We start from the raw sequence: 27,977 nt of genomic DNA on the forward strand, positions 1-27,977 counted from the left end.
ATATATATATATAGATGTATTCTTATATATACTGAATGTATTAAAGGTACAAAATATGATTTACCAAATATATAAATATATAGTCTTATTTATCCTAAATTTATTAAAGGTACAAAATATGAATTACCAAATTTATATATAGATATATTCTTATTTATACTAAATGTATTAAAGGTACAAAATATGAATTACCAAATATATAAATATATATTCTTATTTATCCAAAATGTATCAAAGCTACAAAATATGAATTGCCAAATATATATATCTTAATCGCAAGTCTAAAGTTTGTGTACATTTAAATTTTAAAGCTTCTGTACTCATTCGACGATGGCCCTTATCAAACGCCATTTCCCCTGTCAAGAAGAGGATGAATCAAGTCATCAGAAGAAGAAAGCAAAACAAGTTGTGTCGAAACATCTTCCTTCATCTTGTGTCGTTCTCAATTCCGCTGATTGTGATTTAGGTATTTATTAATATAGTTTCTTTAACTAATTTGAGTGTTTATATATGGTGTTTCTTGTTTGATGTTTTTTTTTAACTTACATTGGTTGAATTTGTTTATTTAAGTTGTATGTTTATGGTGTTTCACTATTGAAGCAATGATGGTTTGGAAGTTAATCTACCAATTTTCATGATTGATTTCACTAGATTTCAATATTGAATGCAATGGAGTAGTTGGGTATGGCCTTCATGAAGAAGGATTTGGTTATTGTTGGTCTGGTGCTCGAGCTAATGTTGGAATAACAAAGGGAAGATATTGTTTTGGTTGTGTTGTTGTTTCTGCTCAACTTGTTGATACGGGTGATACTACCCCTGATCAGCGGAACCTTTGTCGTCTTGGTGTTTCTAGAGGTGATGATGTCGTTGGAGCTCTTGGTGAGACAAAATATAGCTTTGGTTTTGGTGGCACCGGAAAGTTCTCCAATGCTGGGAAGTTTTTGAATTTCGGTGATAAGTTTGGCGTTGGTGATACAATAGTTTGTTGCGTTGATTTTGAGAGTAAACCACTTGCTTCTATTGGTTTCTCTAAGAATGGTAAATGGTTGGGTACTGCAATACAATTTGATGCCGGTTCTCTTGGTGTTGGATGGGATTCTTCTATTTCAAAGGATTCACCTTGGGAATGGGCACTTTTTCCGCATGTCCTATTGAAAAATGTTGTGGTTCAGATGCAATTCAGTGTTGAACAAGGACTTGTTCCTCAAGAAGGGTTCAGACCTTGGGCCCTGGCTGTGGTGGATGGAAATGCGGCTATGGGACCTTCGTTTTTGGATCCAAAGGATTGTGAATTGATGATGCTAGTGGGATTACCGGCCTCAGGCAAGACTACATGGGCTGAAAAATGGGTGAAAGATCACCCAGAGAAGCGTTATGTCTTACTTGGTACAAACTTAATTCTTGAACAAATGAAGGTTAGTTTAGCTCCCGATCATTTTATGGTTATCATTTTTCTCTCTTCTATTTTTGCTTAATCTAGTGTTGTTCAGGTTCCTGGACTGCTGCGGAAAAACAACTACAGTGAAAGGTTTGATCGTTTGATGGACAAGGCAACTGCAATGTTCAATGTAATTCTGGCCAGGGCAGCTAATGTTCCTCGCAATTATATAATCGATCAGACAAATGTGTACAAAAATGCACGCAAGCGTAAGCTTAATCCATTTGTCAATTATCAAAAGGTAAGCTATCTATATAACTATTCGTTGGAGATGGAAAAGTAAGTTAACTATAGATTTGATAATTTTATTTTTCGTCCGTTCCAGATTGCAGTTGTCGTGTTCCCAAATCCAGAAGAGCTCAAGAGACGATCTGAAAAAAGATTTAAAGAAATGGGTAAAGAAGTTCCAGTTGATGCTTTGAATAAAATGATAGGTATTTTTTACCTTTTACTTGTTGTCTGTTGGTGTTTAGTTTATCATTTTTTTAACTTAAGAGTCTTATGCAAGTTCTGATATTTTATTACCATGGCAGCTAATTATGTTCTACCTAAAAGCAAGGATCTTCCATATTCCGATGAATATTTTGATCAGGTATTAGTAACTTACATTGCTTTTTGTTGATCTGATTATCAAATTATCAAGCATGACATATACTAAAGCTTCATTTGTATTTCAAGGTTTTGTTTGTTGAACTGAACCGGGACGAGTCTCAGAAATATTTGGATCAGATGAAGCAAGATACTCTGTCTCTATCTAATACCAACCCGTCAACATTATCGCACAGAGGTTCTTCTGAGTCTTCTTTCCGACCTGCATTTCATAGTCAAGGAAGTTCGACAGGTTTTTATCTAATTGTAGTTGCTTTTCAATATTGCAGTCTATTTTATTGTATAATTTTCTTTAATAATATCGACTTTGTTGCACTCTTGCTCAGGAAGTGGCATTCACCAGTGGAGAGCTAATTCTTCCATCTCTCAACCCGACTATAGGATGCCTAGTCAAGTTAGTCACCTCAACCTATACCACAACTTTTTATTAACTCGCAAACTTTTCAGTGTTGTCAAATAGCGGCAACGGCAATGCAACACAATATCATAATAGAATTTGAATAAATTGCTATTGTTTTCCAATACGCTGTTTAGTACAAATGATTTTATTGCAGAATTTGAATGAACTGTTATTTTCTATGTATGAAATTTAAGGCACTGAAACTTTTCTATATTGGTTACTTATGTCTTGTGGAAACTATGCTAATTCCATGGTACATGCTCTCAGGTCAATACACATGGTTTTATGAATGAACCTCATCACAATATGAATCCGTTGTGTAGAGGATATCCAAGCAGTCATATTTCACATGTTTCAAGACCACCCTATCCTATATATAATGTTGGTTCCAGTAGAACTTACAGTGACATCGAAACATACGGAAACCCTGTTTTCGGTAGCCAGTATAGGCCAAACACTGTAGGGAACAACAATATGGGTTTTCATGGAAGACCTTATGTTGAATACAGAGACTTTCAGCCTGACCTGCCTTTACCTGCAGCAGCCACATGTAGTTACTCTTATAATTTCTTCTTTTCTATGTTTTTTTTTAGATTAATGCAATATTAATTTGTTGCTATTACATTTCAGCTTTGCATCCTCCATATGGGGAACCGACTCTAAGGCCTCAACATGGTGGATTACCTGATAACATCCAGTATCCAGGGAGATATGCTTCTCAATATCCAAAATACTAGCACTGAAACTAATCACACAATGTCAATGTTAAGTGGAGCAAGACATCATTGACAGCTAGAACTGGTAATTATGGATATTTGTTTGTGTTTTAGATATATCTTAATATTTATCAATTACTGAATGAGTGTCAGCAATTGCCGTGTCATTTTGTAAAACAGAAATAGATTCTTTCATATTGTTATATGACTTTTGTTAATGTTATCCATCCCTCCATACTTATTTACAAGTTTTAATAAGTTCACTTGTTTAATGAGAGAAAAACAAACACAACAACTTTAACTCAACAAGATCTCAAAAGTTCCATCTCCCTCCATAATTGATTAACTGACAAGTTTGAAGTCTTAAAGTATATTCTATGACTATTACTCCTTTGAAGAGCATATGATATACAATGATGGATTCAACTTCATCTTTGATATATCTCCCCTTGAATCACTTCCTTAAGATATTCTAGTGTTTATTTCAACCATTTCATTATAAGTATTATTTTTTTTTATGATTTTTGTTCATTTTTTAATTATATATAGGATATTCTAAATTGCAATTATATGTTGCAGGGTGTTGACCATGATGATCTGAAGCAGCTTTATCATGTATCCAAAATCACTACAGAAGCGGTATGCATTATTATTAACTAGTAGCATTGTAATTAATTATTCTCTTAGTTTGTAATAATTGTTGGATTTTTCTGTGGTAGACAGTTATTGTGAAGAAGATTTTTGATTCAAATGATAAATTTTCAAAAATGAAACTCCAAAAACACCATTGAGAAAATTGAAAGTCTCGAAGTTCAATAGAGATGAATTAAGCGACATCTCTATGGTATTATTCTGCATTACGGATTGCACCATTGATAAAGATTATGAAGAAATTGAAAGACTCAAAGTTCAATCAAAGAGGAATTAAGTGGTCGTTTTGCGATATTGTTCTGCGTCACGGATTGCACTGATGATGAAGATTATGAATAGATATTCTACTTAAGAATTGATATGTTAGATAGATTAGAAAGGATAGCGATACGTTTGGTTTGACAAAACAAGAAAATTATGAGGATACATTTGGTTTGACAAAACAAGAAAATTATGAGGATTTTGTATGGAGTACCATAATGGATTGTGTATTAGTTAATGTTGATTCCCAATAAGTGGTGACTGATATAAATACAAACAACTCAAGTAACTTCATGGGATGAAAACTGATATCCAAAATCAGATCCTATTTCCTCTAAGAAAATGACATTAATATCAGTCATATCTACCGCAAAGCAAACATGTGTGCATATGGTTTAGCAAGAAATGAAATTTCAAACTCGAATGTTATGTGTAACTTTGATTCTTGTCCATTTTTGACGCAGTCGGAAGCCGCCCAAAGGAATAGCAAGCGCAAATCCTATGGATAAGCTCTGGAGTCCACCAGGAATAAAGAAAACTTTGGATTCTATTATAATAAAAGAGATAATCCTTATGGCCATGCCAAAGGTCTTTAAATACAGAAAACAAATAAACCCTATTGGGCCTTATGGACCTTTAATCCAAAACAAAATTAAATAAAAACAAATAAAATAGAAATTACTTAAATATTAAAACTAAAATTGCTTAAATATTAAAATGCTTTCCGACGCGCGATTTCTTCTTTGATACGCACAATCCTCCTACATCAGTCTCCTTCACTTTTGAAGAACTCGACCCCGAGTTCTCTTCTTGATAAAGAACTTCATCTGGCAGCTTGCTATAATTGTAAGTACCAACTGAAAACCTCTCCTTGCGTCGAAATGCCATCACATCTTTTCCCACATTGAAAACTTTGACTTCCATGTGTTTATCTCGAATAGGAGGCAAATCGTTTGCCAGCTCATCTGTGGTCAACTCCTTGAAATCCTTTAGGATCCCTAGCCGTTCTTCTGGAATTGTTTCCTCCTTTACAACATTCATCAACCCTTTGATCACCACTGGACAGAAACATTCAGTTTCTTTTACAGCCTCATCAAGCTCTTTTTCACTCTGCGTCATCATCAAGAATCTATGATTCTTTCCTCCTGGACTCTTATCAAAGTGCAAGACAGGAGCCATAGCAATTTTATGTGTGCCCCATGTAAACATCATCACGTTATCCCGTCCTCGATAAGTGATATCATTATCAAACTGCCAAGGCCTACCAAGTAAAATATGACAAACATCCATATCAAGAACATCATAAAGTACCTCTTCTCTATAATGTTTTCCGATGGAGATAGGAACTCTGCAGGTTAGTGTTACTCGAACTTGGGAGCCCTTACTTACCCAACCGTGCTTGTACGGCTTCTCATGTGGTTTTATGGACAACTTCAAATAATCTACCAATTTTTTCGACACCAGATTCTCCATGCTGCCACTATCCACAATTAAATTACACACTTTGTTCTTGATAGAACAATGTGTCTTGAACAAATTCTTGCGCTGCCCTTCGTCTTTGGATGCTAGTAACATTCGCTGCAACACAAAATTTACCCTCTCATCAGATTCTTCCACCGCAAACTCAACATCGGCATACTCATCGTTCTTAACTGTAGGATTTTCTCTTTCTTCATCTTCCTCCCTTTCTTCCACAACAGCAGCGACTCTCCTTGTTGGACAAACATTCGATTTGTGGCCTCTTCCGTTACAACGATAACATGTGTCTATAGCGGGTCTAGCATATGGATTATTCGGCCTCTGAATTGGTGCTTTACCCTGCTGCACACTGCTAGAGCTGCTAGCCCCCTTATTCCCAAGGTTGGAATCTCGGGATGTTGCATTCTTTTCCTTGTCACCTACTGATTCACAGTTACTTTGGGGTGAGTACCTTTCAATAGACGAGAAATTTCGAGGGGATTTCTCCATCAATTCTGCCTTCAAAGCCAAACTGGATGCTTCAGCTACGGTCCATACAGTCTGTAAACCCATCTTCTCCTGCAAGGATCCCTTTAGGCCACTGATGTATCGAGCCACTTTCTGGCTTTCTGATTCTCCCAATTCATTGCGCTCAGAAAACCGCAGGAACTCAGCTGTGTATTCAGTCACGGTTCTCTTGCCCTGAACACACTCGATGTACATCTTATAAAGAATCTGCTCATAATCCTCCGGTAAAAACCGCTCCAGCATCAATTGTTTCATTCTTCTCCAAGTTCTGACTGGCCCCTTCCTTTGTCTCTGCCTTTGAACAACAAGTTTATCCCACCAGACAGCTGCAGTACTTTTAAGTCTGATCGCAACCATCTTGACTTGTTTGTTCTCAGGTACACCCATAACGTCGAAGAACCTGTCGACATCGATCTGCCAATCAAGAAACTCCTCCACTCCCATAGTTCCGTAGAACAATGGAATATCAGCCTTCACTCGATAGTCATGGTTGTTCTGTAGATTCCCACGATTAACCTCTTCATCGTAAGTTTCTTCCTCAGAACTCGAATCTTCGACACAGTTTCCACCCCGCAGAACCCTAATCGGTTCCTCTCTCCTGTCTCTTCGCCGATTCCCATTGTTGTTGGCGTTGTTCGCCTGATTTGCTAAATTCGCCATCTGTTCAGTCAAAGCAGTTAGAGCCGCGGCAAAAGCCGTGGTAATTCCCTCAAGATCTGCTTTGGTCACCGGTTGATCCGCCATAGTTGTCAAGCTATGAAAAGAACAGGAGAAAACCTGCTCTGATGCCAACTGACGCAGTCGGAAGCCGCCCAAAGGAATAGCAAGCGCTAAATCTTGAATGAAAACAGGGTTGCAAGCGCAAACCCTATGGATAAGCTCTGGAGTCCACCAGGAATAAAGAAAACTTTGGATTCTATTATAATAAAAGAGATAATCCTTATGGCCATGCCAAAGGTCTTTAAATACAGAAAACAAATAAACCCTATTGGGCCTTATGGGCCTTTAGTCCAAAACAAAATTAAATAAAAACAAATAAAATAGAAATTACTTAAATATTAAAACTAAAATTGCTTAAATATTGCTTAAATATTAAAATGCTTTCCGACGCGCGATTTCTTCTTTGATACACACAATCCTCCTACATCAATTTTTCATTGATCACTTGCTAGAAAGTGACTTATTAACAGATTTCAGTCCCTCGATTAAATTCGTGTAATTTCTTCTTTTGGGCTTTAGCCCTCCTTTTATAAAAAAAAAAAAAATGTTAGTGGTATTTAACTTTTCTCCTTTTATATCTTGTTAATATACAGGTTCATGTTCACAAAAGATCTACACAATAAATTATGATTATGGAGAATTTCCATTTGACAGAGGAGAAGAGACCACGGTCAAATATAACTAATGGTAATAATAATATTATGTTTTTATTAATGTAATTATAGATATATGTTTGTGTTTTGAGTATATCGTATTAGTAATTAACTAATTATAGTGGAAAACAGATTGAAGACGGTTTTATCTAGAGAGAACAGGAGAAATTGAAAAGTTTGTGTTAGTTAGTGAATACAAGTTATTGAATGATTATCAACAAGTGCAGTGTTGCTATAAGATATTATAGAAGTTTTAGAGTTGGGTAAATAAGAATTCACCTATTATAGATCTTATCATATAAAACAAAAATATTTCACTCCAAAAAAACATAAACTTAAGAACAATTTTTGTAGTATAAAAGATAATAAAAGTAGTAAAATCTCTTAATACAGAAGGAATCTACTATAGTGTATACTAGTTTTAATAAATACTATATAATGTAAATATACAAAGAAAGTGGATGAAGAAGAGTATGAAGATGAACGAATGAGTCAATAACTAGATCATAATTTGGTGATGGTATTTATCGGTAAGATTTGAGAATATATAGCTCTACAAAAAGTACATATAATAGCTTTCCAAGAACTTCTGTGGAAAGGAACTTAGCAAAGTCTTGTTTAAATTTGTGTAATCATATCATCCACACTAGCACCGCTGCAACACTGGTATTTATCTCTTTTGCACTTCCAACTACACACGGGGATGTCCACAAAGGATTATTCTGACAAATGAATCTGGGGTGGGGCAACTTTCATGGCTGAAGATGACATAATCAGTAGGGCTTTTACCAAAACCTCAACAAATTGAACGAGTGGAACTTGAGGTTCCAAAGAAATATCAGTATCACCGCGAATTCATATAAAAAATGTTTTTTTTTCTAAAAAAATTTAAGAAGCTTTTTTTTTTTATAAGCAATTGGATTAATAGAGATTATCATTTTTTTAAAACACTAACTAGAAGCACTCAACTCAAAAATACATAATTTAAGTTTAAGGATAACAAACGAACTTTGTGTTGAAATAAGTTTGGTACATCAACTATCTTCAAGTTTTGATGATAACAAAACTTAATTTGTATAGAGAACAATTTTGTACTCTAACTACGTTGTTAAGTGTGCAGATCAAAAGAAATCAAAATCTAAATCTAGGGAAGTCAAGTATGGTCGAACCAGACTCTGAACAAAGCATTTATGAAATTCAATCTTTGCTGAATCTGAAGATTTGCAAAACCTGAAGATTGGGAGAATCTAAAGATTATCATGATCTGAAGATTTGAAGAAAATATAAAGATTGGCAGAATCGGAAGATTAGCAAAATCTGAAGCAAACAGACTATGAACGAAAGACGTATTCTGAACCAAAAGGAACAAACAAAGTGGTTTAATGAAGTCAAGTTTCTGATTTTCAAGTCATCAATTTTGAAGCTATTCATCTAGATCTACTTTGATAATGACTCTGAAGATCAACTTTATTAATGACTCTGATATTCCAAGCTTTTGTAGTCTTAGGACTATGAATTCTATAGATTGTGAAGTCTCATTTTCACCAAGTTCTAAAGACACACTCTGACTCTACTCAAGCTTAAACAAAAATTCATTCGAAGCCTCTGACTAGAAGATAATGACAATATGAAGAATACGTGGCAAGAGTACAACCAATACAATATCAAATATTCCTTCCACTACTCTGAAAAATGTAGAAAAGGACAATACTATTATACAAATGGATATTCTGTCATTTCATCCTCTCATCCACTACACTACTTATCTCTTATAAAACCTCCCACTAATTGTTAGAAATTTCGATAAAGTTAATTGGATCCAGGACTGAATCGTGAATGGAGTCACTTTCCTTAAAAGTATTTCAAGCACTTTCTTAATTGTCTCAGAGTTTAGAAAACAAGAATACCCAAGATAATTCAGCCTCGCAATCAATTTTGCACAAGACTGGTGAAGAAATCTAATGCAAGGAAGAGTTTTTGGAATAATAAAGAGGATGTGCAAATTGAATGAATTATTTTCGAATTCTGAATAATGTATTTAAAGGTCTTGCATGTGTTGTTTCACAGATTTGCAACTCTTGATGAAACAACACATTTTTAACATAAGATTGCAATCGTTCGCCTATAGTTACATTATGCATCTATAGTTACATTATTCACATAGGTGAAGTTCATGGTGTATCTTTTTCTATGAGATACTCACCCTCGGTTTTGAACTTCATTAAGAGGTTTAAAAACCTCAACCCTTTATTTAAAAGTAGTCAACATTATTTCTCAATGTCCGATACACATCCAAATCAACGACTTGTTGTTACCCATTGAATCTTGAAGTTAATGTTATGTTAACACTAAGATTGGTTTGCCGCCACTATTGAAACTCTTATTTAAGGAGTTTCAATCCCATACCTTCCGAGGTTATTTTTTACCAAGTCTCTGGCGAGTTTAAGGAAACAGTGGCCAGAAAGTGATAAAAAATGTTGCCTTAAAAGATAGGTAACGCTCGCATTAACGAAGGCTGAAAAACGTCCCCTATTCTTTTAGGCAACGTTTTTCTCAGTTCTGGCAACACTTTTAAATTATTGTCAAAGAGGAAAAATATTGTAGTGCTCGTTTATTAAGCCCTCTCACATTCCAGCTAATTATCATTGGATTTTATTGTCAAATGTTGTGGAACTTTCTCCAAGTATTAGTGCTTCATATCCATTATTACATTTTATGCCACTCTCATTTTGAATGGGCTATTTTCCTCTGTTCCTGTTAGCAGACTTCAAAATAGTCCAAGCTCTCCCTTCCTCATCTTTATTCTTTTCCTCTGTGTTAGCTTCGGTCTCCAACACATGTGGTTCCCCATATATTATCATCCCCTATTGGTATTTCCTCTTTTTTTTCCCACTCTTTCTTCTTATCATTTTTCCTCTTTGGCATTTCCTCTTTCTTCTTGCATTCATGACCCACCTTATTATATACGATGCAGTAAAGTGGTTTCCATTTGTACTCCACTTGTTGTACCATTTTAACTCTTTGAGGATCCCTGGTGGTTATATGTTGTTTCAATTCCCTGGTATCATCCACCTCAATTAAAACTCTAGCATATGATACTCTTAGTTTCTTAGCCGTACATTCACCTGTTAGCGGAGGTTTACCTATAGAACTTGTTATTTTTCCAATGCTCTTATCTCCCCAGTAAACTAGTGGTAGTTGTGGGAAGATCACCCTAATAGGTAACACTCTCAGAACATCATCTTTCAAGGTAAAAATGGATGTCCATTCATGAAGTAGGATAGGTTTCTTCTATATGGTATATGACCCCTACATAAGAACAACGTCCATATCCATACAATTCTTGAATCTAATGAGAAAATATCCTTGTGGTATACTTTTGGGAGAGTAATGAAGTTCCATGTATTGATCATGAATTTCATACTTGCGTTCATGGAATGTTCAACACCTATAACATACATTATGAGAGCATTCTTCCAAAAATCTTTTTCAGATGCAAGGTTCTGTTCTTTAATCTGAACCTCAATTTTTTCATTGATAATCAGCAGAGTAGCATACTTAATCTCAATTCCATTTAACGGTAATCGGTTGCCTTTGATGATATCAACCCAAAGCTGTGGTGGGCTGTCTTCAAGGTTTTCCTTTCCTTCGATATTTTCCTCCATAATAGTCTCCAAACTGATGGACTTATTCTTGAAGGACCTATTCTTCCGTGAAATTATATTCTTCTGTAAAATTAGGTTTAGTTTACTAGTTGCTATTTTCTCTCTATTTAGTTAATAAAGAGGCCTATTATTCAGGTCCTGATTTTTCTATTCTGTTAGACTTTTAGTGGGTGAAAACCTAACGTCTCTTTTCAATTTGTAAAGGCTATTTAAGCCAAATTTTTCCTTGAATAATATATGAAGTAATTTTATCTCTCAGCAAAATATTGAGTATGTATTTTAGTGTGTACCCAAGTTTCTATAATTGGTATCAGAGCCTCACCAAGAGGCCTGATCTAGAGAGTGAGAAAAATGTCTAATGAAGGACAAAACTTGTTGAGTATTCCTAAGTTTGATGGTGATTACGATCAATGGAGTATGGTGATGGAGAATTTACTTCGTTCCAAGGAGTGGTGGCATCTCATTGATCCAAGATACGTCGAGTTGGGTGCAGATGCTGTGGAGAGTGATGTAGAGAAAAAGGCAAGAGCTGATCTGAAGCTAAAAGATCTGAAAGTAAAAGATTATCTATTCGCAGCCATAAATAAGAGCATTCTGAAGACAATCCTGCAGAAAGACACATCTACACAACTCTAGGAATCAATGAGAAGGAAATATCAAGGAAGTAAGAGGGTACAAAGAGCCCAATTGCAAGCTCTCAGAAGAGAATTTGAAATCCACGAAATGAAAGAAGGAGAAACCACTGTTGAATATTTCTCCAGAGTTATGACGGTGGCGAACAACATGCGCAACAATGGAGAGGCCATGCAAGACATTCAAATTGTGGAGAAGATTTTGCGGACTCTCACTGAGAGGTTCAATTACATAGTTGTCTCAATAGAGGAATCAAAAGACATAGACTGCCTCTCAGATGATGAACTTCAAAGTTCACTCATTGTCCTTGAACAAAAGTTTCGAAGAAAGATCAATGAAGAAGAGCAAGTGCTTAAAGTGACTCAAGAGGAGAGAAGTGGAAAAGGAAGAGGAAGAAGCACATTTGGAGGATATCGAGGAAGGGGACAAGGGAGAGCATCACCAGCTTACAAGGCAGCAATAAAGTTCTTCAAGTGTCACAAAAAAGGACACTTCCAATACGAATGTCCAGATTGGGAAAGAAGGGTCAACTTTGCTGAATTAGAGCATGAAGATGAGCTGTTACTCATGGCATACATTGAAGAAAAGAAAGCAACAAAAGAAGAAATATGGTTCTTGGACTCTGGATGTAGCAATCACATGAGTGGAAATAAGGAGTGGTTTACAGACTTGAACGAGGGCTTCAAGCAAACAGTGAAATTGGGAAATAACAGTCGTATTGCAGTGATGGGAATAGGAAGTGTGCGGTTATGTGTAGATGGCATCATTCAGGTAATCACCAATGTTTATTATATTCCTGAACTCAAAACTAATTTATTAAGTATTGGGTAGTTACAAGAGAAGGGGCTCACTGTATTAATTCAGAATGGCACCTGCAAAGTGTTTCATCCTAGTAGAGGACTAATCATGCATTCTGATATGAGTGGAAATAGAATGTTCAATTTCTTGGCGAAGATGGTACCAACTCTGCCTAAATGTATGCAAGTTGAAGCTGATGATGAATCACGACTATGGCATTCACGGTTTTGACATCTCAACTATAAGGGACTGAGAACTCTTGCATATCGAGGAATGGTTGAAGGGCTGCCTACTGTGAAAACTCCATAAAAGTTGTGCACACATTGTCTCGTCGGGAAGCAGCACCAAGATCCCATTTCTAAAAAAATCTCTGGAGATCAACATACAAATTACAGCTTGTTCACTCAGACATTTGTGGTCCTATTAGCCCAATTTCCAACAGCAATAAGAGGTATATCCTAAGTTTTATTGATGACTTTACACATAAAACTTGGATATATTTTTTGAATAAGAAATCGGAAGCATTGGAGGCTTTCAAAGGATTCAACACATGGGCTGAAAAAAAGGCTGGAACAAGCATTAAGTGTTTGACAACGAATAGAGGAGGTAATTATAACTCAAAGGAGTTTAAAGATTTTTGCAGCACTCATGGGATCACTCGACAACTAACGGCAGCATACACTCCCCAATAAAATAGTGTTGCTGAGCGGAAGAACCAGACAATCATGAATATGGTGCGCTCCATGTTGTCTGAGAAACAAATGCCGAAGGAGTTCTGGGCTGAAGCAGCAAATTGGTCGATTCACATCCATAATAGTTGTCCAACAACATCTCTTGAAAACATGACTCCACAAGAAGCATGGACTGGCTGCAAACCAAGAGTGGATCACTTCCGAGTTTTCAGATGTCTTGCTCATGTACATGTTCCAGATCAGAGAAGAGTAAAGCTAGATGACAAAAGTAAAGCACACATTTTTCTTGGTGTGAGCAAGGAGTCCAAAGCATACAAACTCTTTGATCCTATTACCAAGAAAACAACAATAAACAGAGATGTAAAATTTGAATAAAATGCATGTTGGAAGTGGGAACAAAGCAAAGAAGAAGTGCAAACAGATGTACTGGAATGGGGAGATAAAAATTCAGATGCTAACAAAGAGTTAGAGTTAGAAGAAGACTCTAATTTTAACAATATAAGTAACACAATCTCGCAAACAGGAGGAAACTCCTCCATAACCTCATCAGGTGGAAGCAAACCAAGCTCGCCTAAAGGAAGATCTCGAAGAGCTCCTGCATGGATGTCAGAATACACAACTGGAGAAGGACTTTCAAAGGAGGAAGAAGAAGCAATGATGATGACAACAGAAGAAGATCTAGTCACATATAAGAAGCCGTGAAAGAAAAAAATGGAGAGATGCGATGGCTAAAGAGATTGATTCGATAGAGAAAAATGGCACGTGGAGACTCGCAACATTGCCGAATGGAGTCAAAGCTATTGGAGTTAAATGGGTTTTTAAAACCAAGATTAACGAGCATGGTAATGTAGAGAAGCACAAAGCTGGGTTGGTGGCCAAAAGATATGCGCAACAATATGGGATTGACTATTTAGAGGTGTTTGCTCCAGTGGCTCGTCTTGATACAATAAGACTTATCTTGGCAATTGCAGCTCAAAACAAGTGGGAAGTATACCAGTTAGATGTCAAGAGTGCATTTCTTCAAGGTGAACTTAAGGAAGAGGTGCATGTACAACAACCTACTGGCTTTGAGAAGAAGGGAGAAGAAGAAAAGGTGTATAAGCTAAATAAAGCTTTATACGGACTGAAACAGGCTCCGCGAGCATGATACAGCCGCATATAATCCTACTTCATTCGAGAGGGCTTCGAAAGGTGTGCTTCTGAACACATGCTCTTTACAAAAGAAAAGGAGGGAGGTAAACTCCTAATTGTCAGTTTTTACGTTGATGATTTGATTTATATTGTGAATAATAAAAGTATTTGTGAGGAATTTAAGATGTCAATGATGCATGAATTTGACATGTATGATTTGGGAAAGATGAGATATTTTCTTGGCATGGAAGTTATACAGAATTTGAAGAGGATATTCATGTGTCAAAGAAAGTATGCGAGAGAAGTGCTTGCTAGATTTCCCATGTCTGATAGCAAACCAGTTGGAAATCGTATTGTGCCAGGCACAAGGCTTTCCAAGGATGAGAAGGGAACCAAGATCGACTCAACCATGTTCAAGCAAGTTGTTGGAAGCTTGATGTACTTGACAGCAACGAGACCAGACATTATGTTTGGAGTGAGTTTGATTAGCAAATATATGTCATCTCCAACTTAGGAGCATTGGTGTGCAGCAAAGAGGATATTAAGATACATTAATGGCACAATTGAAATGGGAATTCTTTACAAAGGAGAAAGCATCACAGAATTGGTGGCATACACGGACAACGACTTTGTAGGAGATCTTAATGACAGGAAAAGTACTTATGGTTTTGTATTTCTTCTTGCAGGAGGTGCAGTTTCTTGGGCATCAAAGAAGCAGCTTGTGGTTACATTATCAACCACGGAAGTTGAGTACATTACCGCGGCTTCTTGTGCATGTCAATACATTTGGCTTACGAGGTTACTCGAAAAACTTGGGCATAAAGGAGAAGAAGGCAGCCTCATGTACTGTCATAACAGTTCAACAATACAATTTTCAAAGCATTCCATGTTCCATGGCAAGAGTAAACACATAGATGTTAAGTTTCATTTTTTGAGAGACTTGGTGAATGAAGGAACTGTGAAACTGAAGTACTGTAATACCCAGAATCAAATTGTAGATATTATGACAAAACCATTGAAGAAAGAAAAATTATCAAGCTACGAGAGATGTTGGGGCTGATGTCTGCAATAGAAGTAAGCTGATTTATTTACAGTATTCAGCTTAAAAGAGGGATTGATGGACTTATTCTTCTGTAAAATTAGATTCATCCATAAAATTAGGTCCAGTTTACTAGTTTCTATTTTCTCTCTGTTTAGTTAATAAAGAGACCTATTATTCAGGTCCTGGTTTTTCTATTCTGTTAGACTTTTAGTGGGTGAAAACCTAACGTCTCTTTTCAATTTGTAAAGGCTATTTAAGCCAAATTTTTCCTTGAATAATATATGAAGTAATTTTATCTCTCAGCAAAATATTGAGTCTGTGTTTTAGTTTGTACCCAAGTTTCTACACAAACTGGGTGTTCCTTTTACATGGATCTCTCTCGCACCACTATTACCTGTGTATCCCTCCTTCCCACCTAATTTGGATCTGGTGAGAACACTCTAACTCGATGGTGGGGTCATTGTCACCTTCTTCTTCGATCGACCACGTCCCATCCCCAAATCCAGAAAATACTAGAAATAAACCCTAATTCCTCCCGTAGTGGTCTCTAACCCTAGGGTTAGGAGTTTAAACCATCTTAGAGAGGTCTCAGGGTCAACTCTATTACCGTTGTACACAATATCACCGGAAATGCTCAACAAAAATCTCGTCGAAAATTGCTAGAACTTGTCAGAAATAACACCTTTTTTTAGAAGAATTACCAATAATAATTAATATCCTTAAGTCTACTTATAGAATATTTGCTTTAAAAATTTCATGCTAAAACTTCAAAATAATATTTTCCTACTAATCCATCAATTAATTAATTAAGAATTATCAATCTTAAACATGCCAAGTAATAATAATAATAGTTAATATACTTAATTCTATTTCTAGAATATTTTTTAAAAAAATTTCCTACAAAAATTTATATGTAATGTTTTCCTATTAATCCTTCAATTAATTAATTAAGAATTACCAATCTTAAACATGCCAAATAATAATAATTGTTAATATTCTTAATTCTACTTTTAAAATATTTTCTTTAAAAAATTCCTTCTAAAAATTCTAAATAATATTTTCCAACTAATTGAGCAATTAATAATTAAGAATTATCAATCTTAAACATGCCAAGTAATAATAATAATAGTTAATATACTTAATTCTATTTCTAGAATATTTTTTAAGAAAATTTCCTACAAAAATTTATATGTAATGTTTTCCTATTAATCCTTTAATTAATTAATTAAGAATTACCAATCTTAAACATGCCAAATAATAATAATTGTTAATATTCTTAATTCTACTTTTAAAATATTTTCTTTAAAAAATTCCTTCTAAAAATTCTAAATAATATTTTCCTACTAATTGAGCAATTAATAATTAAGAATTATCAATCTTAAACATGCCAAATAGCAATAATAGTGAAAAAAAATTAAAATAACCAGGTTTAATAAAAAATTTACTGAAAAAACCAACTTTTCGGGGTATTTACCAAACTGTCTAGGTTTGGGACATACTGGAAGAGAATGCGCCAAATGAAATGGCGCATGCATGGTCCACACGCCAAACCATTTGGCGCAAAAGAACAAAAATTAGGGCAAAGATGTGTAAGCCATTTGAAATGGCGCATATGGCCATGCATTAACACATAGGCGCCAAACCAATTGGCTCCTATGTGTGGGCCATTTTTTTTTTCAAAATTAACCTGTTTCGGGTATTTTCGCGCACCGTTTTTTATTCCGGTCTTTTATTTTCGTAAAAACGTCTTAGAATCGAGTTCGTAAAATTATCACTAACCCTAAATAACGTTTGCGTTATAGATATCGGATTTTCACAAAAGCACAATTTATTGATGAGAGACCGACGAACGGTTACAAGAGTTGGTAAGGGAAACTGATACATTGTCGAAAAAAAATACAGATTATATTAAACTTGCGACGAGGTTGCGCCACGATTAGGGCATCTTTTTCTATTGTGCCCCACCTGACGACAAATGCTGCATTTTCGTTCCATTTTGTCGTGGACGTCCATTTCGGTTCTAATCCGTGTACTATTGGGACGCCCTTTTTTATTTCGCCGCATTGCGTCGTTGTGCCAAACTACCTCTCCATCATACTCAGGCCAGTAATCCTCCTTGGCCACCACAGGGAACGCAACGCTGTAAACTCTGAGCAATGTCTGAGTCTTGTAAATCGGAGACAGTAGTGATTTAGCGTCGCGGTGCGCATACGCACATGCAGCTATGACGTGCGAGCAAGGCATACGAAAAGCTTGAAACCTTCCACAGTCGCACCAATCCTCGTCTAGAAGAACCCTATATTGTTGTCTTGGCAATCCCTCATTGTGGTCAATTGTCTCCCGCACACTGAACGTGCGATTGAAACGGTCGAAAGAAGTTACTTGATGAGTGTTCGCTTTTGTCGATTGCTGTTGCATAAATTTCATGCAACTATCACTTAATAGTTGACCAGATTGCCTAACATCACCCCATTTCCTCCCTCTCGTTGAGAAGAGTGCAGCCATCCTAAAGTATGTAGCCTCCACTAGTGCTGTGATTGGAAGATTACGAATGCCTTTGAAAATGCCATTCATGGATTTCACGAGATTTGTCGTCATATGGCCCCATCGCACCGCCAGATGTGGAAGGACCGTCGCCAGTATGTCCTGAACTTCCCCGTCAGTGACCATGAAATGAAACCTTCTCCTGAATACATGAGTTGGTATCGTACAGCTACATCCCCTAACTTGTTTCTTGCAGCTCCGTTCTATTTAATTGATCCCCGTGCACAGAACTACATCTTGCCACAACAACAACAACCGGAAGAGGAACAACAACAACAACAACAACAACTACGGCAACAACAACGACAACAACAACGCCTACAACAACGCCAACAACAACTCCAACAACAGCAACAACAACAACAACTCCAGCAACAACAACAACTCCAACAACAACAACAAAATCTTTTCAGTACTCCATCCCGTTCCGCACGTAACTACCGCCAATCAAATATTTTCCAATCCCAGTCTCAACCATTACAAGAATATGAAGACCACCATCATTCCTCGGACCAATATCAGACCCATTCACAACCATTCGGATTTGCAGCATTTGCAGGGTCCACAAGGGGATTCGGCCAAAACCTTACTCCCGGTTCATCTAGCCTTCATCTTAGTCCCGACGATGGTCCTCATGGTGAATCCTCTTACCGTGGCACCCCCTCTGGCTTCGCAACACCTTCAAACCAATTCGGCTTTAATCAGGGTAGTTCTAGTGCAGCTGGATGCAATGAACCCGAAGTCTTTTCCCAACCCACTCCACCACCACGACTTAACACGTTTGAGGGGATGGGTAACCGACTTTACAACAGCGGTTTTCCGGATAATTATGGGGGCGTCGACGAATTCATTGACAGCGATCCACGAGACATCCCAATGTCGGGCCCAGTGACACAAACCCAGCAAGAACCACAAAGGGGCAGAGGTAGGGGCAGAGCTAGGGAAAGGGGTGGTGCCAATATTCGCGGCGGGATCAACGATCGCGGCAAACGTGTCATAACAAGACGAAATTGCGGAACGGATGGCTATCTTGGTGATGGACGCCATTGATCATATTGTTGTATTTTCTTTAATCAATTGTGTCGCTATATCGTTTCTCTAATTATCTGTAATCGATGTTTCGTTCCTTTAATATAATGCACCAATGTTATATTTTCGGTTAACAAATGTCAATTTACGTTTTGTGTACTTCATTTTTAAGACTAAAAAATTATTTTGAAAATTTATTTATATATATATCTTAACTAATTAAATAAAAATGGAATTTTGATAATATATATATTAACAAAATCTTAACTAAAAAAAATAAAAAAAAATGAAACAAAAAAAAAAAGAAAAGAATAAGCCTTTGGCGCCAAATGAAATGGCTGTTAGGGCAAAAAGAAGCCTAATGCGCCATTCCATTTGGCGCAAACAATCCCTTTTTTAGGGTTAGCCAAATGGTTTGGCGCATACACCCACTTTTAATACTTATACGCCATTTGGTTTGGCGCATCCACTTCTCTGGGGTCCCAAACCTGGACAGTTTGGTAAATACCCCGAAAATATAGTCTTTGGTAATTTTTTTATTAAACATGGTTAATTAATTTTTTTTCAATAATAGTTAATATATTTAATTCTATTTCTAAAATATTTTTAAAAAAAATTTCCTGCAAAAACTCCTATATGTAATGTTTTCCTTCTACTCCTAAAATAAATTAATTACGAAATTCCAATCTTAAACATGCCAAATAATAATAATAGTTAATATACTTAATTATACTTCTAGAATATTTGCTTTAATAATTTCCTGCCAAAACTTTTAAATAATATTTTCCTACTAATTGAGCAATTAATTAATTAAGAATTACCAATCTTAAACATGCCAAATAATAATAATAATTATTAATATTCTTAATTCTACTTTTAAAATATTTGTTTTAAAAATTTCCTTCTAAAACTTCTACATAATATTTTCCTACTAATTGAGCAATTATTAATTAAGAATTATCAATGTTAAACATGCCAAATAGCAATAATAGTTAATATAGTTAATTCTATTTCTAAAATATTTCTTTTAAAAATTTCCTGTTAAAACTTCTAATTAATATTTTCCTACTAATTCATGAACTAATTAATTAATTAATAACAAAATAAAATTATTAATTTTATTTGTTACTATCAACAATACTTTATAAATTAACAATTGAGTATTTGTAATTTTGTATCTTTAGCGCTTCTCTATTTCATTCGACCATGTCTCCTAACAAACGCCATTTCTCATCACAAGAAAGCAAAACAACTGCCTCCTTTATCAAGTATTGTTCTCAATTCTGCTGATTGTGATTTAGGTATTCATTTTTCTATACCTTCTTCAATATTGCTTTCTTTATTCAAGTTGTAGGTTTATATATGGTATTTCATAAATGATTCATGTTAGATTTCACTAATGAAGCAGTGGTTATTTGTATCTTAATTTGTTGTGTTGCATGATTGGTTTTGTTAGATTTCAACATTGAATGCAATGGACTTGTTGGATATGGCCTTAATGAGGAAGGCTTTGGTTATTGTTGGTCTGGTGCTAGAGCTAATGTTGGAATAACAAATGGTAGATATTGTTATGGCTGTGTTGTTGTTTCTGCTCAACATGTTGATACAGATGACACTGCTCCTGATCAGAGGCACCTATGTCGTCTTGGTGTTTCTAGAGGTGATGGTGTCGTTGGAGCTCTTGGTGAGACTAACCAAAGCTTTGGTTTTGGTGGCACCGGCAAGTTTTCCAATGCCGGAAAGTTTTCGAGTTATGGTGATAGGTTTGGTGTAGGCGATATGATAGGAGGTGCAATTAGATATTTTAATTAGTAATATAATGTTAGTTGTTATTTTATTTTGAATGTTTGGTTGAATTGGGCTTTTAGTAGTGTTTGAGCCTTTTAGGTTTAATATCCATTTAGAGTAGTATATATTGTAGTCTCATAGAGACATTTAGAATGAATCAAGAAATCAAAGTTTATCTTTTTATTTTAATTTCCTTAGTTTATTTTAATGTCTTTCTCTTTCTATTGTTGAAACCCTAATCCTATTGTCTTGGTAGGAATTTCTTCCTATCAATTGGTGCTTCCATTTTCGATCTCTTGCCTAGTATTGAAGATGAATATTTCCATATACAATGGATGTGACGATTGTTATTGGTGGATTTTGTGTACTGAAAAATATTTTGTTACACATAGAATACCAGAAGAAGAAAAAGTAGCAAGCATTGTTCCAGTATTGAGAGGTCGAGCTCTTCAATGGTGGTTTCAATGGTCTCAAAGGTACTCATCGACAAGCTGGGACGCTTTTACTACTGCTATCCTCTGGTATTTTAAACCTGAGTTTAGAGATGTTATGCCTGAGTCAGATGAAGCAGGGAAACCATATTCAGAAATTTTAAACTATGTTTTCACAAAGCCGGATCTGGAATCAATGGAACCCATTGATGAAACTTGTTTTCATCAAGATTTCATTGTGGAACCTGTCCATCGAGACCTTCCTGAAATAAATCTAAATCTTTTGCCAACTCTAAAGCAACAACAAATCCAATCTCCTTGTTTTAGGGCATCGTCACCTTGTTCTAAAATAACACATTCAACTTGTAGTCCAGAGAGAGAAATAGAGGATGAAGAAATAGAGTCACAGGGAGAGAAATCACCACCGAAGCCACCACCGGAGTCAATATTTGATCAGCCTCCGGTACCACCGCCACCTTTGAAATCGTTTTGCTATGAAGAAAATATGACGAAAAATATATTTCCGGCAACTTCTCCGGCCACACTTCCGACAATACCTTCCATGATATCTCAGATGAAATCTCACGCAACAAAGACAAGTGCATCTGTTTTCCTACAAGAGTCACCATATCAATGTTTGCCTAATGAATTCATCAATCTTTCACCACTGTGTAATGTTGAGAAAAAGCATTCAACGGTCCAATTAAAGCCTGCCACGCGCCTGTTGCACTTCAATCACACAAGGCCCACGCGCCTGCTACTTGTTGGACGTCCGTCAGCGCACTCTCCCATACTTCAAAAAGGTTCCTTCTTATCCTTTGAAAATAATCACCCACCTTTACATTTCCCTCAATTTATGCAGAATTCATCACAACCATTCATTCAAAAAAATGTCCCACCTATTGCAATAGTGATCACGTGTAGCTCCATATCACCACTCACATCAATTCAACAAGACTTTCTCTCTCTCCATACAATATCACACTCCCATACAACTTTTGGACAAAAGAATGTTGTGTCTCATCCTGGTACAAGTGGTCCCATGTCCTCTACTGCATCTCTGCCTTATTTCACCTACCAATTTCTTAAAGCCAATTTCAATCAACCACACCAATTTGGTTTTCACAAATCAACCAACACAGTTTCAACCTTAGCACCTAATTCCATTAATTTACAAACAGTTCATTACCACTCATCATCCTTGTTTCCTTCAATGATCAATAAGTTTACTAAAACAAATTTCATGTTTCCAATGATGCTTGTTCCCTTTAAGAACACGAAGAACGAGCCCGTTCTTTCACCCGAAACAAAAATTTATGATCACAAGAGGGATTGTTATGAACAAGCTTTTAAGTGTTTTCGAAAAATGCAGATTGTCGGTGTTGTTTCTGATTATGTGATTATTATGGCTATCATTTTCGTTTGTGCTCACCTGGGTGCACTCGGTCTTGGCTTGTGCGTACATAGGTTTGCAATGAAGAAAGGTTTCAGAGACAATGTTAGAGTTTCTAATTCGTTGGCAAATATTTGTGTTCAATATGGATGTATGAAGCTTGCTCTTAAGGTGTTTGATAGAATGACTCAACAAATTTTGGGGCTGACGAATTCAATTATTGATAGTTTTACTCAAAATGAATTTGTAGATGAGGTTCTGAGTTCTTTCCATTTGATGAGGAAAGAAGAGTTTCAGTCAAATGGTGTTCTTTCTATTGAAAATATACATGAAGAGGTTGTTGCTTTAATTCCAATAATTGATTTTTGGTCTGAAAATAGTCCTATGAACAACACTGATTCAATTGTGGTCCTAGCTGCTCATTCCTTGATAAAAATTTCAAGTGAAAATCTCCATTCACAAGTTGGTATTGTTGTTATACATGGTGGCTGTCCAAAGAAAAGTCATGCCGATTTTCTAACTAAGTGTCTGATTCCTACTAGAAGATCGTTTGCGAATATGCATATGAAGCCAGACACAGAAACTTACAATTGGGTTGGTGAAGTGTATACTAGAGCTGATTCTTATGACAGAGTTCAAGATGTCGCTGAGTTGCTTGGCATGATGGTCGAAGTTCATAAGCTCATACAACTTCCGTCCAAGGTAAACATATCTTGTGATTATCAACAACCTTCACTAATCATCCCATTTATAAACCAATTGCTTACCATCCTTCATTATGAATGCTCATTTGGTCCTCAAATGTTGACAAAATTGTGGAAAGATTCAACTAGAGATGCATACATGGTTGCTAATGTATTTTTCAATCTACTGACTTCTTGTACTTCTAAGATTTTCATTCTCACTGTCTCTCATATTCTTGGTTGTGGAACAAGTGAACTAAACATATATACCAACACTCTGCTTTCAGTTGAAATGTTGAAGAGCTATGGAACTTTAAGTTTTCATATTTGGCCTGATAGTGATAACTTAAGAGGTGATATTATGGAAAATCAGTTTGTGGAGTATGTTGTTTTTGATGAGGTTGGTTGTTTATTTGACATGGGTTTTGCTGAGCAGCTACATCAGATTCTTGCTCAGCTTGGTGATAATCTCCAGACCTTGCTTTTCAGTGCTAATATGATAAAGTTGGGACATGTTTCTCGGATTCATCCCTATCATCATTTTGTAAACTTGGCTGTTGTTGGATATACAACCTTTTCTCCTGCTGTTGCTGCTCTGTATGTGACAGAGGCTTCTCATGCTTTTAGTTGCTCAAAATGCACCTTTTACAAACAGTGGGATCCAGGAGTTTATTAAAGAGTCCAACTTTTATGACTGAACCTTGAGGACAAGGTTCAATGTGAACCGGGCGGCAATGATAGGAGGTGCAATTAGATATTTTAATTAGTAATATAATGTTAGTTGTTATTTTATTTTGAATGTTTGGTTGAATTGGGCTTTTAGTAGTGTTTGAGCCTTTTAGGTTTAATATCCATTTAGAGTAGTATATATTGTAGTCTCATAGAGACATTTAGAATGAATCAAGAAATCAAAGTTTATCTTTTTATTTTAATTTCCTTAGTTTATTTTAATGTCTTTCTCTTTCTATTGTTGAAACCCTAATCCTATTGTCTTGGTAGGAATTTCTTCCTATCACGATATAATAGTTTGTTGCGTTGATCTTGAGAGTAAACCATTTGCTTCTATTGGTTTCTCTAAGAATGGTAAATGGTTGGGTATTGCATTTCAATTTGATGCCGGTTCCCTCGGTTTTGGAGCAGATTCTTCTTTTCCAAATGTTTCACCTTGGGAATGGGCACTTTTTCCGCATGTCCTGTTGAAAAATGTCGTGGTTCAGATGCAATTCAGTGTTGAACAAGGACTTGTTCCTCAAGAAGGGTTCAGACCTTGGGCCCTGGCTGTGGCGGATGGAAATGCGGTTATGGGACCTTCGTTTTTGGATCCAAAGCATTGTGAATTGATGATGCTAGTGGGATTACCGGCTTCAGGCAAGACTACATGGGCTGAAAAATGGGTGAAAGATCACCCTGAGAAGCGTTATGTCTTGCTTGGTACAAACTTAATTCTTGAACAAATGAAGGTTAGTTTAGCTCCCGATCATTTTGTGGTTATCATTTTTCTCTCTTCTATTTTTGCTTAATTCGGTGTTGTTCAGGTTCCTGGGCTGTTGCGCAAAAACAACTACGGTGAAAGGTTTGATCGTTTGATGGACAAGGCAACTTCAATGTTCAATGTAATTTTGTCACGGGCGGCTAATGTACCTCGCAATTATATAATCGATCAGACAAATGTGTACAAAAATGCACGCAAGCGGAAACTTAATCCATTTGTCAATTATCGAAAGGTAGCTATCTATATAACTATTTGTCGGAGATGGAAAAATAAGTTTACTATAGATTCGATAATATTGTTTTTTGTTCGTTCCAGATTGCTGTTGTTGTGTTCCCTAAGCCAGAAGAGCTCAAGAGACGATCTGAAAAAAGATTTAAAGAAATGGGCAAAGAAGTTCCAGTTGATGCTTTGAATAAAATGATAGGTATTTTTTACCTTTTACTTGTTGTCTGTTGGTGTTTAGTTTATCATTTTTTTAACTTAAGAGTCTTATGCAAGTTCTGATATTTTATTACCATGGCAGCTAATTATGTTCTACCTAAAAGCAAGGATCTTCCATATTCCGATGAATATTTTGATCAGGTATTAGTAACTTACATTGCTTTTTGTTGATCTGATTATCAAATTATCAAGCATGACATATACTAAAGCTTCATTTGTATTTCAAGGTTTTGTTTGTTGAACTGAACCGGGACGAGTCTCAGAAATATTTGGATCAGATGAAGCAAGATACTCTGTCTCTATCTAATACCAACCCGTCAACATTATCGCACAGAGGTTCTTCTGAGTCTTCTTTCCGACCTGCATTTCATAGTCAAGGAAGTTCGACAGGTTTTTATCTAATTGTAGTTTTTATCTAATTGTAGTTGCTTTTCAATATTGCAGTTTGTTTTATTGTATAATTTTCTTTAATAATATCGACTTTGTTGCATTCTTGCTCAGGAAGTGGCATTCACCAGTGGAGAGCTAATTCTTCCATCTCTCAACCCGACTATAGGATGCCTAGTCAAGTTAGTCACCTCAACCTATACTACAACTTTCTATTAACTCGCAAACTTTTCAGTGTTGTCAAATAGCGGCAACGGCAATGCAACACAATATCATAATAGAATTTGAATAAATTGCTATTGTTTTCCAATACGCTGTTTAGTACAAAAGATTTTATTGCAGAATTTGAATGAACTGTTATTTTCTATGTATGAAATTTAAGGCACTGAAACTTTTCTATATTGGTTAGTTACTTATGTCTTGTGGAAACTATGCTAATTCCATGGTACATGCTCTCAGGTCAATACACATGGTTTTATGAATGAACCTCGTCACAATATGAATCCGTTGTGTAGAGGATATCCAAGCAGTCATATTTCACATGTTTCAAGACCACCCTATCCTATATATAATGTTGGTTCCAGTAGAACTTACAGTGACATCGAAACATACGGAAACCCTGTTTTCGGTAGCCAGTATAGGCCAAACACTGTAGGGAACAACAATATGGGTTTTCATGGAAGACCTTATGTTGAATACAGAGACTTTCAGCCTGACCTGCCTTTACCTGCAGCAGCCACATGTAGTTACTCTCTTATAATTTCTTCTTTTCTATGTTTTTTTTAGATTAATGCAATATTAATTTGTTGCTATTACATTTCAGCTTTGCATCCTCCATATGGGGAACCGACTCTAAGGCCTCAACATGGTGGATTACCTGATAACATCCAGTATCCAGGGAGATATGCTTCTCAATATCCAAAATACTAGCACTGAAACTAATCAGACAATGTCAATGTTAAGTGGAGCAAGACATCATTGACAGCTAGAACTGGTAATTATGGATATTTGTTTGTGTTTTAGATATATCTTAATATTTATCAATTACTGAATGAGTGTCAGCAATTGCCGTGTCATTTTGTAAAACAGAAATAGATTCTTTCATATTGTTATATGACTTTTGTTAATGTTATCCATCCCTCCATACTTATTTACAAGTTTTAATAAGTTCACTTGTTTAATGAGAGAAAAACAAACACAACAACTTTAACTCAACAAGATCTCAAAAGTTCCATCTCCCTCCATAATTGATTAACTGACAAGTTTGAAGTCTTAAAGTATATTCTATGACTATTACTCCTTTGAAGAGCGTATGATATACAATGATGGATTCAACTTCATCTTTGATATATCTCCCCTTGAATCACTTCCTTAAGATATTCTAGTGTTTATTTCAATCATTTCATTATAAGTATTATTTTTTTTATGATTTTTGTTCATTTTTTAATTATATATAGGATATTCTAAATTGCAATTATATGTTGTAGGGTGTTGACCATGATGATCTGAAGCAGCTTTAACATATATCCAAAATCACTGCAGAAGCGGTATGCATTATTATTAACTAGTAGCATTGTAATTAATTATTCTCTTAGTTTGTAATAATTGTTGGATTTTTCTGTTGTAGACAGTTATTGTGAAGACTTTTGATTCAAATGATAAATTTTCAAAAATGAAACTCCAAAAACACCATTGAAAAAATTGAAAGACTCGAAGTTCAATAGAGATGAATTAAGCGACATCTCTATGGTATTATTCTGCATTACGGATTGCACCATTGATAAAGATTATGAAGAAATTGAAAGACTCAAAGTTCAATCAAAAAGGAATTAAGTGGTCGTTTTGCGATATTGTTCTGCGTCACGGATTGCACTGATGATGAAGATTATGAATAGATATTCTACTTAAGAATTGATATGTTAGATAGATTAGAAAGGATAGCGATACATTTGGTTTGACAAAACAAGAAAATTATGAGGATTTTGTATGGAGTACCATAATGGATTGTGTATTAGTTAATGTTGATTCCCAATAAGTGGTGACTCATATAAATAGAAACAACTCAAGTAACATCATTGGATGAAAACTGATATCCAAAATCAGATCCTATTTCCTCAATGACATTAATATCAGTTATATCTACCGCAAAGCAAACATGTGTGCATATGGTTTAGCGAGAAATGAAACTTCAAACCCGAATGTTATGTGTAATTTCTAGAAAATGCCTTGTTAGAGATTTCAGTCCCTCTATTAATTTTGTGTAATTTCTTCTTTTAGAATTTGGCCCTCCATTTAATAAAAAAAAACGACAAAATATGTTAATCATGTTTAACTTTTTTTTCCTTTTATATCTTGTTAATATTTTTCTGTATAAATTTGTCTGATCTGCTTGTC

The 27,977-nt window shown here is 35.7% G+C and overlaps 4 protein-coding genes across 5 annotated transcripts; all 4 read left to right on the forward strand.

The window, feature by feature from the left end:
* The first annotated feature begins 313 nt into the window (after positions 1–313).
* On the forward strand, positions 314–4,314 carry LOC131622811 (uncharacterized). 2 transcript variants are annotated; one of them, XM_058893844.1, is made up of 11 exons: positions 314–466; positions 652–1,415; positions 1,491–1,679; positions 1,764–1,872; positions 1,972–2,030; positions 2,117–2,279; positions 2,374–2,441; positions 2,715–2,997; positions 3,078–3,248; positions 3,743–3,802; positions 3,883–4,314. In XM_058893844.1, the coding sequence occupies exons 1-9, from the start codon at positions 331–333 to the stop codon at positions 3,182–3,184; spliced, it is 1,878 nt and encodes a 625-aa protein (XP_058749827.1). In that variant the 5' UTR covers positions 314–330; the 3' UTR covers positions 3,185–3,248; positions 3,743–3,802; positions 3,883–4,314. The 2 variants fall into 2 exon arrangements, with proteins under 2 accessions (XP_058749827.1, XP_058749828.1); XM_058893845.1 differs by having other exon boundaries at positions 3,887–4,314.
* A 10,223-nt stretch (positions 4,315–14,537) lies between these two features.
* Positions 14,538–14,867, forward strand: LOC131622836 (uncharacterized mitochondrial protein AtMg00810-like). The gene has a single exon (XM_058893864.1). The coding sequence runs from the start codon at positions 14,538–14,540 to the stop codon at positions 14,865–14,867; it is 330 nt and encodes a 109-aa protein (XP_058749847.1).
* Positions 14,868–20,933: 6,066 nt separating this feature from the next.
* LOC131622810 (uncharacterized) lies at positions 20,934–23,713 on the forward strand. The gene is made up of 2 exons (XM_058893843.1): positions 20,934–23,282; positions 23,551–23,713. Exons 1-2 carry the CDS (start codon positions 21,069–21,071, stop codon positions 23,560–23,562), a joined length of 2,226 nt encoding a protein of 741 aa, XP_058749826.1. The 5' UTR covers positions 20,934–21,068; the 3' UTR covers positions 23,563–23,713.
* A 629-nt stretch (positions 23,714–24,342) lies between these two features.
* Positions 24,343–27,602, forward strand: LOC131622812 (uncharacterized). Its single transcript, XM_058893846.1, has 10 exons — positions 24,343–24,723; positions 24,799–24,987; positions 25,071–25,179; positions 25,279–25,337; positions 25,424–25,586; positions 25,698–25,765; positions 26,043–26,325; positions 26,407–26,577; positions 27,071–27,130; positions 27,215–27,602. The coding sequence occupies exons 1-8, from the start codon at positions 24,481–24,483 to the stop codon at positions 26,511–26,513; spliced, it is 1,221 nt and encodes a 406-aa protein (XP_058749829.1). The 5' UTR covers positions 24,343–24,480; the 3' UTR covers positions 26,514–26,577; positions 27,071–27,130; positions 27,215–27,602.
* Positions 27,603–27,977: the final 375 nt, after the last annotated feature.

This window comes from Vicia villosa, unplaced genomic scaffold, assembly GCF_029867415.1.
Source record: "Vicia villosa cultivar HV-30 ecotype Madison, WI unplaced genomic scaffold, Vvil1.0 ctg.000044F_1_1, whole genome shotgun sequence".
Lineage (NCBI taxonomy): Eukaryota > Viridiplantae > Streptophyta > Magnoliopsida > Fabales > Fabaceae > Vicia > Vicia villosa.